At 44.2% G+C, this 16,605-nt stretch overlaps 1 protein-coding gene across 1 annotated transcript in view; it reads right to left on the bottom strand.

Annotated features, from left to right (window-relative positions):
• Positions 1-408: 408 nt before the first annotated feature.
• Positions 409-16,605, bottom strand: part of LOC129331396 (uridine-cytidine kinase 2) — a 29,968-nt gene continuing 13,771 nt past the window's right edge. Inside the window, exons 2-7 of the mRNA XM_054981932.1 lie at positions 14,880-15,039; positions 14,053-14,149; positions 9,700-9,842; positions 6,763-6,860; positions 5,673-5,721; positions 409-2,317 (exon numbers count right to left, since the gene is read on the bottom strand). Of these exons, the coding sequence (XP_054837907.1) occupies positions 2,178-2,317; positions 5,673-5,721; positions 6,763-6,860; positions 9,700-9,842; positions 14,053-14,149; positions 14,880-15,039 (687 nt within the window). The 3' untranslated portion in view covers positions 409-2,177. The remainder of the gene's footprint in view (positions 2,318-5,672; positions 5,722-6,762; positions 6,861-9,699; positions 9,843-14,052; positions 14,150-14,879; positions 15,040-16,605) is intronic.

The raw sequence follows: 16,605 nt of genomic DNA, 5'->3' as shown, positions 1-16,605 counted from the left end.
TCAGGACGGCCTTGAGTAGATCAGTCATTCTTCTTAAGAACCAGTGTGGTATAATGTTTCGGGGGTCAGACTAGGACTTGGGAGACCCAGATTCGAATCCCCACTCTTCCACGGAAGCTCACTGGGTAGCCTTGGGCCAGTCACATTCTCTCAGCCTAACCAAACTCACAGGGTTGTTGTGGAGAAGAGAATGATGTAAGCTGCTTTGTGTCCCCATTGGGGAGAAAGGCAGGATATCAAGTAAGTAAGTAAGTAAATTCATTCTTCAGCTTGCTGCTACTTGCTCTCTGCTTTCAAAGGCTGCCCATGAGCTGATGCTCTTGGACGAGGCAAAATGGGGCGGGATGGAGCTGAAGGTTCAGCTCGCCATCTCCCCCGCTGCTGTCACGTGCCCCCCGACAAAAGATCCGTCATTCCATCTTTATTGAGGGTGCAGGGAGGTACATCGCATCACAAAAACAATCAACACTGAAAGAGCACAAAGCCCAGGAGAGTACCAACCCCTCTCCCCATGCAGAGTCCCGTCCCAGCCTGTCCTGCCTGAAGGGACAAGTTACATGGTTCACCCTTGCTTGGACCTCCGTTTCCCTTCCAAAGGCATATTACAGGCGTGCAGGCACCTGATGCCGACGGGGGTTCAACTCCTGTTCAACTCCCTCTCCCCTCCTCCTCCAACCACAATCCAAACCTCCAAAATGTACGCCTGCAATTTGCCTTCTGGACAAACCTGTAAAGGTTTCAAGGTAGAACAGATCTCTGCTCCCATGATCCCCCCCCTCCCCTTTATTCACTAGCCCTCGACTGAGCAGCACAGTAGCTGGCTCACACGCTGGCTTGTATTCGCTTGGGCCCCAGTTCCTGTGACTGGCTGCAACTGGAAGTGAAAGAGTTGCCAGAGATACATTTAGAGCGAGCTGCCAGTGAGGAAAACGTCTGATCATGGGAAGGAGGCAAGCAAATGAAGGAACTTTGCCAGGAGGAGAGGTTGCTTTCTATTTCATTCTATTGTCATAGAGTTTAAGCTAAAACCAAGCGCAACGCAAAACGGAGGGATGAGGAGGACATCCTGGAACGGCTGCCATCTTGCAATCCTCTCAGCTCTGCGTATAGCTAGATACAAGTGACATCAAATCCAAAGGCAGAGCTAGATCAAGGTGTACGCAAAGCTTCGAGGGCTTCATTTCTGGGCTAGGTATTAAACAGGCCCGAAAGCATCACCGAGAGAAAATGCCTGACGAAGAGCAAGAGGCAAGCAGGACTGGGTAACTGGGCAAGTTCAGCAATGGGGCAAGGAAGCCAAGGCATAAGATGCTGTTGCTCTCTTGGTCCCCCTTTCCATCCCCCGTGGCATGGGCCCAATTACCGTGTCATGATGGCAACGGTACCCATCTGCACTCTGCATCGCTTGAATGGATGCGCAGGAGCCCCGATCCAAGAGCTCCCACGGAGTATCAGCCCTTGAGGCTGGCTCAGCAACCCTTCCGAAGGCCTGGGGTATGTGGTGTGCACACACTGTCGAAGTTCAAGCTCAGGGAGCAACTCTGGAACATCTCAGCCTTGTCAGGATGGACAGGTTGCAAATCCACTGCATAGATTCAGGCAGCAATATTGCAGGGGCAGCAAGGGGAAAGCAGGGTTCTTTGAAGGCCCAAAGCTGAGATTTCAGCAGGTTACACCTGATGGTCTCCCTGTCCCGTCCCACCCCCAAACCATCCTTCTCTAGAACTCAAAGGCAAAAGTGGATCCACATTTTTGATAACTGGAAGCAAAATGCCATCCCACCCCACCCCACTCCTCCCCAGCTGCTATGTTCATTGGAAGCTAATGACCCAGCCCTTTAGATACCCAGTGTCAGTTCAGTTGTCCCCCTCCCTCGTCCTTTGCCTCTGTCCTCCAGACCCTTGGCAACAGCATGGCTTTGCCCCGGGCTGTGACGACACTGTGCCGCTGCCACAAAAACTTAGAAATCACCTGTGTTCTTTCTAAATGTACTGAATCCTTTGTCACGGCGCTTGCAGCAGAGCCGTCGAAAGCAGGTACTCTTTGGCCCTCGGTAAATACCCACACATCAAAGCCATTGAGTCCTGCAAAGGGGGTCTTAAGTGCACGGCTTGAGCCAAGAAGAGACAGTTCCTAAGAAGGACGGCTTCGTGCAGCCTCCCTGCAGAGGCCTGACATCAGTGCGGGCGGCTGCTCGACTCCGAGAGCTGTCGCTTGCGTGGAGGGGTGCAGCCGTTCACGTGCCCATTGAGCTGGCGTTTGCCTAGGCCACCATTCAGGATATCTTGGATATGCTGTACAATCAGGTTGATGGCCACTGGGTAGAGGAAAAGAGGGTGGGGAAGGTTAGAGTCACCTGCACAGAACCCGAATGCCGTCCTAGGCAGAGTGTGCCTCCTAAGTGCCTTTCAGTGGCACATACATTTCCCTTCAAACACATCATCTTTCACACACACCAGATAGCTCAGCCGTTCTCTGCTCCTCAAAGTCTAAGGGCAAAAGCAGAGGAGATCAGTGAGATCCACATTAGCCTTCAAAAAGGCTAAAAACACCCATAAGCGTGCTTGTAGGGCAACCAGGTCCAGGATGGGGCAGGGGGTATTATACGCATTGGGAAAAACAGCCGGAGGTGCAAAGTCTTAATATCCCCCTTCCCTCAACATTACATCCCAGTCTCAAACACTCTATCCCCCTCCAACCTACTTTTAGCCTCTTTTTAAAAAACTAGGATTTCATAATCATAGATCTCCCAGGTTATATCCCATTCAGCTGAAATCCTTTCCTAGGTTTCCCCTCCCATTAATCCTGTTGGGTCTCCCCGTCTTTGAAACTGCTCAGATCTCTGAGACTTTAAGGAAACCACTGTTTCTGATATGGTCTAATTCACCTTTAGAACAGAGGTCTGCTACCGAGGGCTCAGAACCGAACCAAGGCCGTTTCCACACGGCTTACCTTGTTCTGGAAATCTCGCAAGAAATCTCGCGAGAAGACGCTGTTATCGCATGAAATCATGTGAGAAGATGCTGTTATCGCGCGAGAAGACGTGATAACAGCATCTTTTCACGAGATTTCACGCGAAATTTCGCTGTATTCTGGAACAAGGTAAGCCGTGTGGAAACGGCCCAATATGGTTCTAAAAATTAAATGTTAAAGGTAAGATATATTGGGGGAGCAGGAGGGATTCTAGAATACCCAGTACATGAAGGAAATAGCAGGCAACTATTCATGGGGGACTAAAGGGCTTTTTAGATGTTTTGCAGAAAGGTGAATCATTGCTAGTAATCCAAGTGCACCAAAACAATCACACAGAGTGCTCCTGTGTATATTTATGACTTATTTGCGAGATCCTGGCCGTTTCCACACGGCTTACCTTATTCTGCAAAATAGCGAAATCTCACGCGAAATCTCAAGAGAAGACACTGTTATCGCGTCTTCTCGTGCGATAACAGTGTCTTCTCGCGAGATTTTGCTATTTTGCAGAATAAGGTAAGCCGTGTGGAAACGGCCCCTGTGTGCACCATTTCTTTATAGAAGAATTGCAACCATCAGTGTTTAGGCTGCAGAAACTTTGAGGATTATTAAGCATCATGTTAGTTATTAGCAATATTAAGTGGTCCATTTTCAGTTACGCTAATGGAGTTTCTATGGGCTCTCTGTTCATTCTCTTGCTCTGAATTTTGACATTCTTTGGCTCTGGAACTGTGAGAGGTTGCTAACCCCATTCTAGAACAAAAGGTACTCAAGACTCAACCTTTCTTGAAGCCACACACACCAATTGATGGGCGCCGCTTCAAAGGGTTGTTGTGGATGTTGCGGGGGCGGTAATCATTATAAACACTTTATTTTAAAATATATCCCATTCTTTTAGTCTATTGACTCCAAAGGTAGTGAATAAATAACAATAATAAAATCAAGACTATTTTTCCAGTTGTTGTGAGGATCGATTGCATGAAAGGTAGAATTTAGCCCAGACTTAGAAGAATCAAATGAGGAACAGCTGGGTTATAGCTATTTTAAAACTTTGCACGGAGATGTCACATTCTGATGTTTGCAACCTTATATATATATTTCGCCAGCCTGCCATCCACTTCTATTTGTCTTTTGGGAAGTTTACAAAATGTCCAAAAAGTCAAGCATATTATAGAAGACTTCTGTTTAGTAACTAACAGTGAAATCCTAAGCAGAGTTACTCCAGTATAAGCCCACTGAAATCAATGGGCTTAGACTGGAGTAACTCTCCTTAGGAGTTCACTGTAAATGTATGGTTTATATGTCTCATTTTAAATGAGCTGTGAGGCTGGGACAAGTGAAGTGCATCTCATGGCCAGGTGGGCGAAGCTTGCTTCCCTATAGGAAAATAGCCATCATGGACTAAGCAGGTGTGGCATTGGAAGCCAGTAAGCGGGGAGAAGAGTGCAGTGTCCTTTGTGGGCAGGAGAACAAGAAAAATATGTTTTGGTGGTCCCTGGCCCCAGGGAGGCTAGACTGGCCTCAACCAGAGCCAGGGCCTTTTTGGTTCTGGCTCCAACCTTGTGGAACTCTCTATCTGTAGATACACGGGCCCGCCAAGATCTTTTATCCTTTCAGTGGACCTGTAAGACAGAGATGTTCCAGCAGGCATATGAGTGAGGCCGGTCTCTGTGAGTTATCATCTGGGAACTGTGTTTTTTATATAAATTATGATGCTGTTTTATTACGTTTTTTAAAATGTATTGATAATTGTTGTAATCCGCTCTGAGCCCGCTCGCAGGGAGGACGGGCTAGAAGCCCAATAAATAAATAAATAATACATATGTTCAAGAGGGAAAGGGAGGCTGTGCATGCGAGAAAGATCATTCACATTGGCCAACACTACAATCCTAAACAGTTACACCTTTCTAAGTCCACTGAAGTAAATGGGCTTAGAAGGGTGTAACTCTGCTTAGGATTGTACCGTATGTCTCAGGTGGGCAGCCACGTCGTCTCCAGTAGAAGAGCAACATTCGAGTCCAGCTGCACCTTAGAGACAAACTAGATTTAGAGACAAACTAGATTTCCAAGGTATGAGCTTTCGAGAGTCAAAGCTCCCTTTGTCAGATACTGTCTGTATATTAAAACAGTAAAGAGTCCAGTAGCACCTTTAAGACTAACCAACTTTACTGTAGCATAAGCTTTCAAGAACCACAGCTCTCTTCATCAGATGCATCTTCAGATGCATCTGCTTATGCATCTGACGAAGAGAGCTGTGGTTCTCGAAAGCTTATGCTACAGTAAAGTTGGTTAGTCTTAAAGGTGCTACTGGACTCTTTACTATTTTGCTACTACAGACTAACACGGCTAACTCCTCTGGACCTATGTGTGTATATTATCTATCTTTTCTCAATGAGTAGTTCTTTGTTTAAAGTGGTATCAGTTTTTCTTGCCGTTTTGCCACCAGGAGCACACAGGATACCAACTACACTATGTTGTAGGGACACTAGTGTAAGATGCCATAGGCTTCCTCTGTAAAGGTTGTAACTAAACACATTGGAGTGTCCAAGTAGCACACTTCACTTCCTTGACCCTCCTTCCCTTTAAAGGATCTAGAAGCATCTCTTTCTCAGAATGCTAGGTGCATGGAAACCTATCCCACCAGTCATGGTGCAGGTTCATCGAGGGCAACCAATTCCCCACGCATCTTGACCGTTACTCACCAAGATTGTCCACCCCTCGTGGGATAATGACGTCAGCATACTTCTTGGTCTACAAGAAAGAAAGAAATCTGTGTTAGAGAGTCCTGCATGGGTGGGTCATGAATTGACGGAAAATGTTTTTTCATGTAGCATTATTAGTCGAATGACAACTGAAAACACCTTTACTTGTCTGTTGGTCCCCTGGCAGGATTGGAGTAAAGAGTCTACCCTAAGCAGCCACCTATATCTAATACAGGAACACTTATAAGGAATCTGCAGAAATACGCCCCCCCCCCGGGATTTCCAAAGCATTTCTATCAATTCTTACCCCCACTCCTGAGATAAAAGCTTGAGGAAACACAACTGCTGCTGAAAGCCTGGAGAATGTTTCTAATAAGGTCTCCAGTTTTCAGGTTCAACTGAAAAAAGTCTGTGCAAAGCAAGCCAAACAGTACAATCTGTTCTAATGGCTTTCTAATCTCTCTAGCACAGAGGGCAGCATCCTACATGTGTGTGCAAAATTGGGAGTTTTCCACTCCCTGTCCATCTGAATTGCTGCAGCTCTTTCTGACCCCCCAATAAAAATTATTACCAAGGTGCAGGATCTGCTCAGAGGAGCAGCTGTGAGGTTTGGCAGGCTCGAGTTAGGAGGGGTAAAGGAGGAAGTATTTTAACTTCTTGTCCCCTTCATGAAAGCCCCCCAAACCACATAGCTGTGGCTTCATGCAGGTTCTGTGACCCCAGAACTGATCTCTCCAGGAGTCAGGAAAAAATGCAATAAAAGCTACACCTTCTGCAAAGTGAGTGGGACGATACTGCCCAAATCTGGATTTCCAAAAAAACCCCACACTTAAGGCAATCAAGGATCTTTCGTCCAGCGAATGCTTCCCCATTCTATGCCAATCCAGTGCGGCTCAAAGCTGCGATATCTTCTCCAACAGCTCTTCCCCCCATTCAGCTTTTACCTCACCACCACCCCCGTTAGTCTCATACATCCCTAGCTGGAACCAAAGAATACAGACCAAATGACCCTCCCCTTTTGAGCCTGACAGCCTGCAAACTTGCAAGCCAGGACTGACGGATGCACCAAGCGCGCCTTCCCTTTACTCACGGGCAAGCAGAACTCTTCAAAGGCTGGCTTGACGAAGGAAATATACTGAGTTAAGATCTGCTCAAGGTTCCTGCCCCGCTCGCTGATGTCTCGGAGAACTGCAGGGCGGCAAAGAACCAAAAGCAGGTAAGCAACGAGTCAGCGGTGGTACCACACGGCTCCAGAAGGTGGCGAAGTGAGCAGCTTGGGTTTTTTGTCTTCTTGGAAAGAACCAGGCTCCACCAACTTCTCTTTTACCTAGGCCTTCCTCCAAGGAGATCAGGGTAGCATTACCCCCTCACATACTTTATCCTTACAATAACCCTGTGAGGTAGGTTAGGCTGAGGGATTGTGACTGGCTTGAGGTCATCCAAATGAGTTTCATGGCACAGTGGGAGTTAAAATCTCGGTCTGCCTACTCAATCCATGACACCAACACACTGGGTCCCTACAAGGGCTGCTAGGCCACACTGTGTCACTTCCAGGGCAAACATTAACTTGAGTTATGGCAGCTCTAGGAATTGCTGGAAACTATTGTAAAACCATAACGTTTCCAGCAACTCCTAGAGCTACCTATGTCATCTCTGGGTTTTCCCCAGAAGCGATGTAGTGACGTAGCTGACGTTGCACACACCCCTCTCATTTCCCCACTCCAACCCTCCCTCCCCAATCCCTACAAATACAGCGCAGTTTCTTCTGAAGATACAGAAATCAGAAGCTAGAAAGTGGCTTCTAGGGGCTAATTTCAGGGCTCTCTGCAGAACTTGTCTGCTCTCCCTACGACCTGTCTCCCACCACTGCACCCACATACCCTCACCTTGTTTTGCAAGTCTCAGATTCTCCTTCTGCAGTCCTTATCCTAGTCTGCAACCTATGGATCTAAGTTCAAATGGGACAAAATATGGCTGTTAACAAAAATTCAAATCTTTAAGGTATATTTGAGGGGTAGATGGGATGCTAAAATAACCAGTATACAAAGGGAATGACAGGCAAATATTGCTATGGGAATAAAGGGCTTCTTAGAGATGATTTACAGAAAGAGAAATGATAGAGGTGAAGTGCTGCCAGCAAACCAAGTGTGAACCATGCACAGATTCACATCAGTGTGCTAAAACCACTGCACAGGGTGCTCCTGTGTGTATTTATTGCTTACTGTGAGACCTCCTGGGCCGTCGTCACACGGGCATCTGTTCCGTTAAATTTACAGCATATAGCGTCATCGCTGATATCGGCACAGTAACGTTTCTTTGGGTCACCTCGCGTTTCTTCGCGCTCCCAGCTGTCCACACCTAAGCGCTCTGTTCCGTTCTCTCTAATGGGCGCAGAAGCAGCTCCCCCCCCCTTTTTTTAAAAAAATTTTTGCCGTTTAATTCCGCTATAACGGAATAACATTAAGCTACCTAATCACTGCTGTTTCCTGAATAATCTGAAATCCGTGTGCACAACTGAAGTTGTTGTCAGCTGGATGAGGCTGCAGTCTTCTGCGCCTAAGATCCTCTCGGTAACGCAAAACTGAAAGCAGAAGTCGGACAGAACGGTTGCAGAGTTTAAAATTTTCCTGCGCAAAAAAAAGGCATTATATCGCTATAACATCGTAATGTTAAAAAAAACAACCGGAAAATGACTGAACACGGCCATTTTTAGCGAGGTGTGGTTTGGGGTTAAAATAAAACTTTCTCTAATGGCAATTCAGTCATTTTTACTTGTTTTCTTCAGCAGAAAATTTTCATTGTGTGATGTCGTTATAGCGATATAAGGACATTATTACAAAAAAAAGAGGAGTCGCGGGAGAAATGGATTCTGGGATTGAGGAGAGAAAAAAAGGGTGGGCCTATGGCGTGGCGAGGCGAAAAACATCGATGTGAGGAATTCACACTGAGGCGCAAAATATTGCGACTATCAAGCACAAAGCAGAAGAGAGAAAATCGCATCAGTGTTGGAATAAGGTGGGTGTTTGCTGGGAAATTGCGCCATTTTAGCGCTAAATAGAAGCCCGTGCGATGACGGCACTGTATGCCCTTTCCTAATACAGGACTTGTCACAACCAGCGTTTGAACTGCAGAAACTTTACGGATTACTAACCAACACACCAGTTATTAGCAATGTTAAGTGGTATGTTTTCAGTAATGCCAATGAGTATTCATATACTGGCTCTTTGCGCTTTTGCTCTGAATTTGGATGTAGTTGGGCTCTTTAACTTGCTAACAAGTTGTAGAGGAGTGCTAAGTTGGTAGTGAAATGGAGAAGATACACAAAGTGGAGACAAGATTTGTTTTATTTACACTGACAAAGCCTCTAACTTCATTCATTTTATGTGCATATCCCACCTTTTCCTTTTGTGGCTCAAGACAGCTTACAATTCATTTCACTAAGACCAAGGCTGCCAACAGGCCTGGAGAAAAATGTCCTGTCCCTTTAATATAAGCTTAATGTGTGGAAATAGTCAGGTGAAGCTTTTCATGACATGGAGGTAATAAATATTCCTGGTAAATAATATCCCATTAAGCCTCTATTCAAGGGAAAGGACGTTTTTCTTTTTCTCCAGGCACTTGGCAAACTACCCATGGTTCTGAAATTATATAAAATACTGTTAAAATCTCAAGCTGCTTCCCAACATTCTTTGAAGAACTTATCCCAGAGGCGTAAGATGGGAAAGGATACACCCATAGAAGCCCAGGCCAAAGCTGCTGACAATTCTACCAACTGAAAATCAAGCCTTCTCCCATCAGCACAGCCCTGGGAGACCCGGGTTCAAATAGCCACTCTGCTATGGAAGCTTGCTGGATGGCCCTGGGCCAGTCACATTCTCTCAGCCTAGCCTACATCACAAGGTCGCTTTGAGGATAAACTTGGGGAAATGAGAATCATGTACACTGCCATGAGCTCTTTGGAAGAAGGACAGGATAAAAATGCCCCAGAGAGATACATGCAGGAGGAAGGTCGCATCTCCCAACTTACCCCTGCGGGAAAGCCGGGTGTCTGCATCTGTGTCCACAAAGAGTTTCATCTGGAACAGGTCTCGGACCTCCTGGCTGTAAAAAGCCAGGATGCCTTCAAATAGCACCACGTCCGCAGGGTAGACTGTCACAGCCTCTTCCTTGCTGTTAACATATGTGAAAAACAAGATGAGGTAGAGGGCAAATCAGAAAAAAAGAACCCTCTCCCTCTTATCTGGTTTCCTGGGTATACCATTCGCAGTCTAATCAAGTAACAAAGGCTGGAGACTCCTTGTGCCTGCTGGAGAGGCTCAAGAGGGCAACTAATACTGCATTCCCAGGCAGGTATACTCAGAAGAAGGGGTTTTTTTTCTGGGAAAAGAGGCAGCGGAACTTTCAAGAGGGAAATGAGGAAGAAACACACGGGATTCTTTGAAATCATATTATTTTCAAGCACTATTGCTGAGTATTTTAAAGAGGTGCCGGAACTCCGTTCCCCCGCATTCCCCCTGAAAAAAAAAAGCCCTGCTCAGAAGTAAGCCCTAGTGAGGTTAATTGGACTTGCTCCCTCATAAGTATGCTTAAGGTTGTAAGCAACCGCCAGAGGATGGCACTACCCATCAAATCAAATTGTTTATTTACCTATGTACCTCATTTATACCTGACCTTTCTTCCCAGTGGGGACCCAAAGTGGAGGGTATTGTGTTTGTCTCTGCCTCCTGAGGCAGCCATTTTGGTTTTGGCTCTGCCTCCAGCAGAAGCCATTTTAGAGTGTCACTCACCGTCCTCCCCTCAAGTGCCCACAGCCTCAGAAAAGTGGGGGAACCCCCCCCTGCCCTAATTACAACACCATCCTGGCAAATAGTGAGAGAGTCTCTGAGGTGTGACTAGTCTAGTTGTAAAGGCAAGGAAAACACAAACCACGCTCAACTCTCCTTTTTTCCACTGCACCTCCAGGTTCCTCTCTCTCTATATATGTAATTTGTGTGTGTGTGTGTGTGTGTGTATATGTATATATGTGTATATATGTATATATATGTGTATATATGTATATATATGTGTGTATATATATATATATATATATATATATATATATATATATATATATATATATATATAATATATGTAATTTCTTTTTTTTTTTTTTTGAAAAATTTTTATTGGGTTAGAATCCATTATTTCCACATTTACATTCAATTTTCCCCAATTTTTTCATCTCTAACCCCCTCCCTTTCCCCCCCCTTTTTGTTGACTTCCAACAGCTTTCCAACCCTTTGTCCCCTTTCCCTTACTTTTATTAGCTTCCTCTATCTAAAACAAATATATATTCTCCATTATTCTAAGCAGTACATCCTTAACTATTTTTAACATTATATGCCCAAACTGTAAGCCTTTGTTTCTATCTTAGATAAACAATTTATCCCAATTTTTCAATTTCAGGTATTTCTATATATCATAAACCATATAGATCATACATTCGTTTATATCAAACAATTTGACTTATTCTCTATATATATTACTCATTCTATCTTTTTATAATAGTTCTATATATCTCTCCTCACATAGTCAATCAATTTGACCCATCTATATCTTCAGACATTCAGTTTGGTACAAAACTTGTCAGAAAAAAAAGAAAATATTGTTAGTTAATCGCTCCTTATATTTAGTCCTTATAATTAATTATTTTCTCTATGTTCTGTTTGTTAACCTATATATATCTATATATATGTCAATCTATTAATCTGACTGCTTATTAATTCACATTTATCTCTTCTCCCCCCGGTAAAGTCTCCCCCCTCTACTTCAATACTTCAGTAGTTCTCAAACTGCCACAGTTTTCCTCCCACCTCCCATTTCTTCTCCAGGTATTGTTTCAGCTTCTCCCAGTCTGTGTTGAACTGCCCTGAGTCCAGATCTCTCAATTTTCTTGTCATCTTGTCCATTTCAGCCATATACAGCAATTTGTAAGTCCAATCTTCAATAGTTGGCACTTCTTGTACTTTCCATTTTTGCGCATACAAAAGTCTAGCTGCTGCTGTCATATAAAATATCAACGTCCTGTGTTGGGCTGGAATTCCCTCCATTCCCAAGTTCAGTAGCAGGAGTTCTGGGTTCTTATTAGTTTGAAATTGTAAAATTTCACTCATTTCTCTTATTATTTCCCCCCAGTACTGCCTGGCTACCTCACACGACCACCACATATGATAGAGGGAGCCCTCATGCTTCTTACATTTCCAGCATTTATTAGAAGTATTCAAATTCCCTAGCGCAATCTTCTTTGGTGTCATGTACCAACGATAGATCATTTTATGAATGTTCTCTTTGATATTAATACATGTCGTTGTCTTCATTGTAGTTTTCCACAAGTATTCCCATGCCTCCATTGTTATTTCTTTATTAAAGTTTATAGCCCATTTCACCATTTGTGTTTTAACTATCTCATCCTCGGTATACCACTTCAACAGTACTTGGTATACCTTGGATATTCTTTTCTTATCTTCTTTAAGAAGGGTCTGCTCTAGTTCCGAATTCTCTATTCGTATACCTCCCTTTACAGAGTCCGAATTATATAAGTCTCTGATCTGTCTATACTGGAACCAATCGTAGTTAGGTGATAGTTCCTCTTGTGTCTTTATTCTAAGTTTGGATGCTTCAGTTTTAGTTATTTCTTTATACGTTAAACATTGTTGTTCATTATCAACAGCTCTCGGGTCTATCACCTCATATGGAACCACCCACAAAGGGGTTCCTTCTTGTAGATAAATTCTGTACTTCTTCCAGATTATGTATAGACTTCTCCGAACAAAGTGATGCAGGAACATCGAGTTGACCTTTACTTTGTCATGCCATAAATATGCGTGCCATCCAAATATTTTTTTATATCCCTCTAGGGCTAATAGTTTCTTGTTCTTTAATGTCATCCATTCTTTCAACCAAACTAGGCAGATTGCATCATGATAAAGTCTCAGATTGGGCAGTTGCATTCCGCCTCTTTCCTTTGCATCTTGTAAAACTTTCACTTTCACTCGAGGCTTCTTGCCTGCCCAAACAAAATCTGATATTTTCCTCTGCCATTTTTCAAATTGTTTGGAGTCTCTGATGATTGGTATTGTCTGTAGCAAAAACATTACTCTTGGTAACACATTCATCTTAACTGCTGCAATCCTACCCAACCATGACAAATTCAATCTATTCCATTTAATCAAGTCTCTCTCTATCTGAGTCCATAGTTTTTCATAATTGTTTTTGAATAGATCTATGTTCTTTGCAGTTAATTCGACTCCCAAATATTTCACTTTACTTGTTACTTCACAATCCGTTGTTTCCATTAACAATTGTTGTTTCTGCTTAGTCATATTTTTGCATAATATCTTTGACTTCTTTTTGTTAATGAAGAAACCTGCCAAGTCTCCAAACTCCTTGATCTTATCTATCACTCTTGGCATGTTCTCCAGTAATTTCTTTTTTTTTGTTCTTTCTTCTCTTTCTACCCCCCTCCTTTTACTTTATATTCCCTATTTTCTATCTAAAAAATAAAAATGTTTTTTTATATATATATACACATACACATACACACACACATACCCACAGCCTGGGATAACTGAATTGACTTTCTAATATTCACATGGAGCAATGCTGGATCTATTTGCATTGTGTATTTCTCACTGCCATCGTTTATTGTTATACGTAGAGCTGTATAAGTATACTTTTTATAGGTTTCACAATGAAAAAAAATCAGGGTCTCTGCCCCCAAGAAGCTTCCAATCTAAACTTCTAACTGTGCCAAAAATAGAAGAGTGGGATGTGAAGGATGCTGAAGATTTCAAAGTTTTATGTTCTAACATATGTAAATCAGAATTGAGAACCACAGGAGGAAACTGGAAGGATGGAGATGAGAGAGAGAGAGAGAGAGAGAGAGAGAGAGAGAGAGAGAGAGAGAGAGAGAGAGAGAGAGAGAGAGGACCACTGGAATGAGTGACAGCTCAGCAGTAAATAGGACACCCTCCTCTCTAACAACCACTGGTTATAGAGTGGAAGGGATAGAAAAGGTCTTCAGAATAAAATGGAGCTCTTGAGTTCTTCTCTGCTATCCCTTAAAAAAGCAAAAGCAAGAAATCACCAGGGTGAGGGTATTAAAATTTTTAGTTTTGCTAAAGCCAACCTATTCTACTTATAGGTTTTATTTCAGTACGGTTCTTAATGCTTTCCCTCCCATTTTTTTCAGTGTGGCTTTTCAAAACACTTGGGCTTAGATGCAGAGTTAACATTTGCATGGAGACCCTGCACCGAAGGCCCATCAGCAGCTCGTACTTAGGAGGAGCAGGCGGAAAGAACACAACGTCCCAAGCACAGGGGAGAGGAGAGGCAGATTTACCGGGAGTGGGAGACAAAGTCATAGACGGGTATCTGGACTGTCTTCCCTTCTGTGATCTGGCTGAGCGTCTGGACAATCAGCTCGTTGTCAAAGGCATCTGTAGGGAGAATAAGAGGTAAAAGGGTTAAAACAGCTCTCAGAATGTGGGGCAGACTTCCCTATGGACAGCTACTAGAGAGACTGACAGGCCTCTAATGCTTTTTAGCACAAGGTTTAAGGTGACGCACAGTGCTGTTCTCTTGACTGGATCCTACATGTTTCAATGAGGCTTACCTTGGCCTGAGGGCCAAACTACGTGACAAATTACACAGGTTGGACACTTGTCAGCTTCCCTCAAGTTTTGATGGGAAATGTAGGCAGCTTGGCGGAATGTTGGACAAGTGACAGTTGAAAAGTCCATTGGACAGCAGTCGGAGAGCCAAGCTGCAAGACGAGGACGCCTACATTTCCCATCAAAACTTGAGGGAAGCTGACAAGTGTCCAACCTGTGTCATTTGTCACTTGTAGCTTGGCCCTGCGTTCCCTGGATCAGATTTGGCTGTCTCCTTTTCTATTGTCCTCAGCAGCACACATATTTGGGTAGTTACAGTGCCTCAGCTTCGTTTACAATGAATGTTATGTGATCAAAATTTAAAAAACTGACCCTGCCAGCAGTTTCATCTTGCATCCTGCTACGTCCACCACCTACAACCCAACATTTTTCATCTCGAATAGGGCAGGTTCTCGGGGCGCTGAGCTATGGCAATCTCTCCTTTGGCAAAGGAGGTTAAAGAATGGGTCCCGGCTGCCCTCTGCTTCTCCCTTCCCCAGCTGCCGTGGCACGTCACCTGGGTGATCAAAGTTGAATTGACCCTTGAGGGCTTTGGCTTTCTGCTCCGTGGTGAGGACCCGGTAGAAGCTGTCCTGGCTTAGAATCACCACCTGTTTCTGGCGGTGGTCTACTTCATTCTGTCCCAGCAGTTCGACGATTTTGGCACAGACGGATGACTGCAGGAGAGGCAAAGAAGCAGTGAGCAGTGATGCTGGCACAAGAAAGAGAAATCTGAACTGCAAAGGAGGACGGGCAAGGTGGAAAGGGGTCCCCAGGCTATAGGAGACCCACCTCCTCCCCCTTGCTTAGTGGAGTGGGGGGAAAGTCATGTGGTTGTGCTTCATAGATTAGTGTATTTCAGAAGGCCTTTCCTCCTTCTAGCCTCACACCAGTTCAGTGCTAAACCACATTTACAGGTGTCTTTGCCCCTGCTATTATCATCTTATGCGCATCCAGAAACCAAATGCAAACATTATAGAGGGTCCTCTCTGTTCCTTGCTATTTGGAAACATTGCCCTTTTTTCCATACTCATGGGCAAGTTTTTTTGTTGTTGTTGTTTCTGGAAGTCTGGCAGGACTCCCAGGGGGGCTACATAAAATGGTACATGGGTTCAGTTTGCTTCACAAGCTGTTAATTGGCCTCCCTGATCTAGAGTAATTAATCTTGGCTCAGTTTCCCTCTTATCCCCTTCCACATATTATGGCCCCCACAGCCTCTGGAAAGAGCTGGTCTCTGGGGACTCTAGAACACACACACAATCTTAATCCACTTGACCAGTTGACTCATCTGCTTTCCCATTCTTTAAGCTGTTAATCTCTCATGCTTCTCAGACAAGTCGAAACCATGTAAACCTGCAAGAATCTTACACATGCTGGAATGAAATGTTTTCGCCTCTCTCCTCTTGTTATCCTTCTGCTCCTATCAACCCGAGATAGGTCCTTGGCCACCAATCAGTATTGACATTCCTGCTATGAGAAGCAATCCCAAAAAAGCTTCTCTGCCAGGAACAATTGTCTGTCTGTCCATCCCTTCTTGGCTCTTCCTGGGCTCCTCCTTGGGGTCCTCTACCCCATTCAGCTTTCATTCTTTTGTCCCTAACAATCAGCAGAGTCCAAGAGCAACTTACACAAAAGGGACTCATCTAGTCTATTGATATGGCCACACAAAGTTCAAGGAAGAAACATATGCTGGTTGCTGTTTAGATGAGGTTGTGTCAGTCACTGCCTGGCAAATATTAGTGATTTCTTTAAAAAAATAATTCCATCGGGACAAACCACTGGGGTGGATCCAACTATGCAGTTAAGAAAACTTAAGATGCCCTTAAATTTTCTTAATGGGTAGCAAATTTGACTGTGTCCTCCCTCCCGCTTGCATTTTAGCCCCCTAAAATTTTATTCCATGGGGATTAGCAGACTTTCAGGAACAACATAGCAGGGTATGCAGTGGGAGGGGGGAATAAGCAAAAATCACCACCCTCTGGCTTAAGAAAATTTTCTTAATGTGGTTTGATCCTCTCTGCTATGTCAAACTTGAGATTCAGTCACAAGGTGGCTCATTGGAATCAGGGTTGAGTTTTTCAGTCTCTTAACGCCTGGCATCACAGAACCTCACATGCAGCAGCCTTATACTGAATCAGGACTTTAGTCTATCAAGGTCAGGATTGTCTACGGTTTCTCCAAGGTCTCAGGTGGAGAGCCTTCACATCACCTGCTATCTGATCCTTTGGAACCGGTCACCTGCT

This window comes from Eublepharis macularius, chromosome 5 (assembly GCF_028583425.1).
Source record: "Eublepharis macularius isolate TG4126 chromosome 5, MPM_Emac_v1.0, whole genome shotgun sequence".
NCBI lineage: Eukaryota > Metazoa > Chordata > Lepidosauria > Squamata > Eublepharidae > Eublepharis > Eublepharis macularius.
This window is presented reverse-complemented; position numbering and strand designations above follow the sequence as displayed.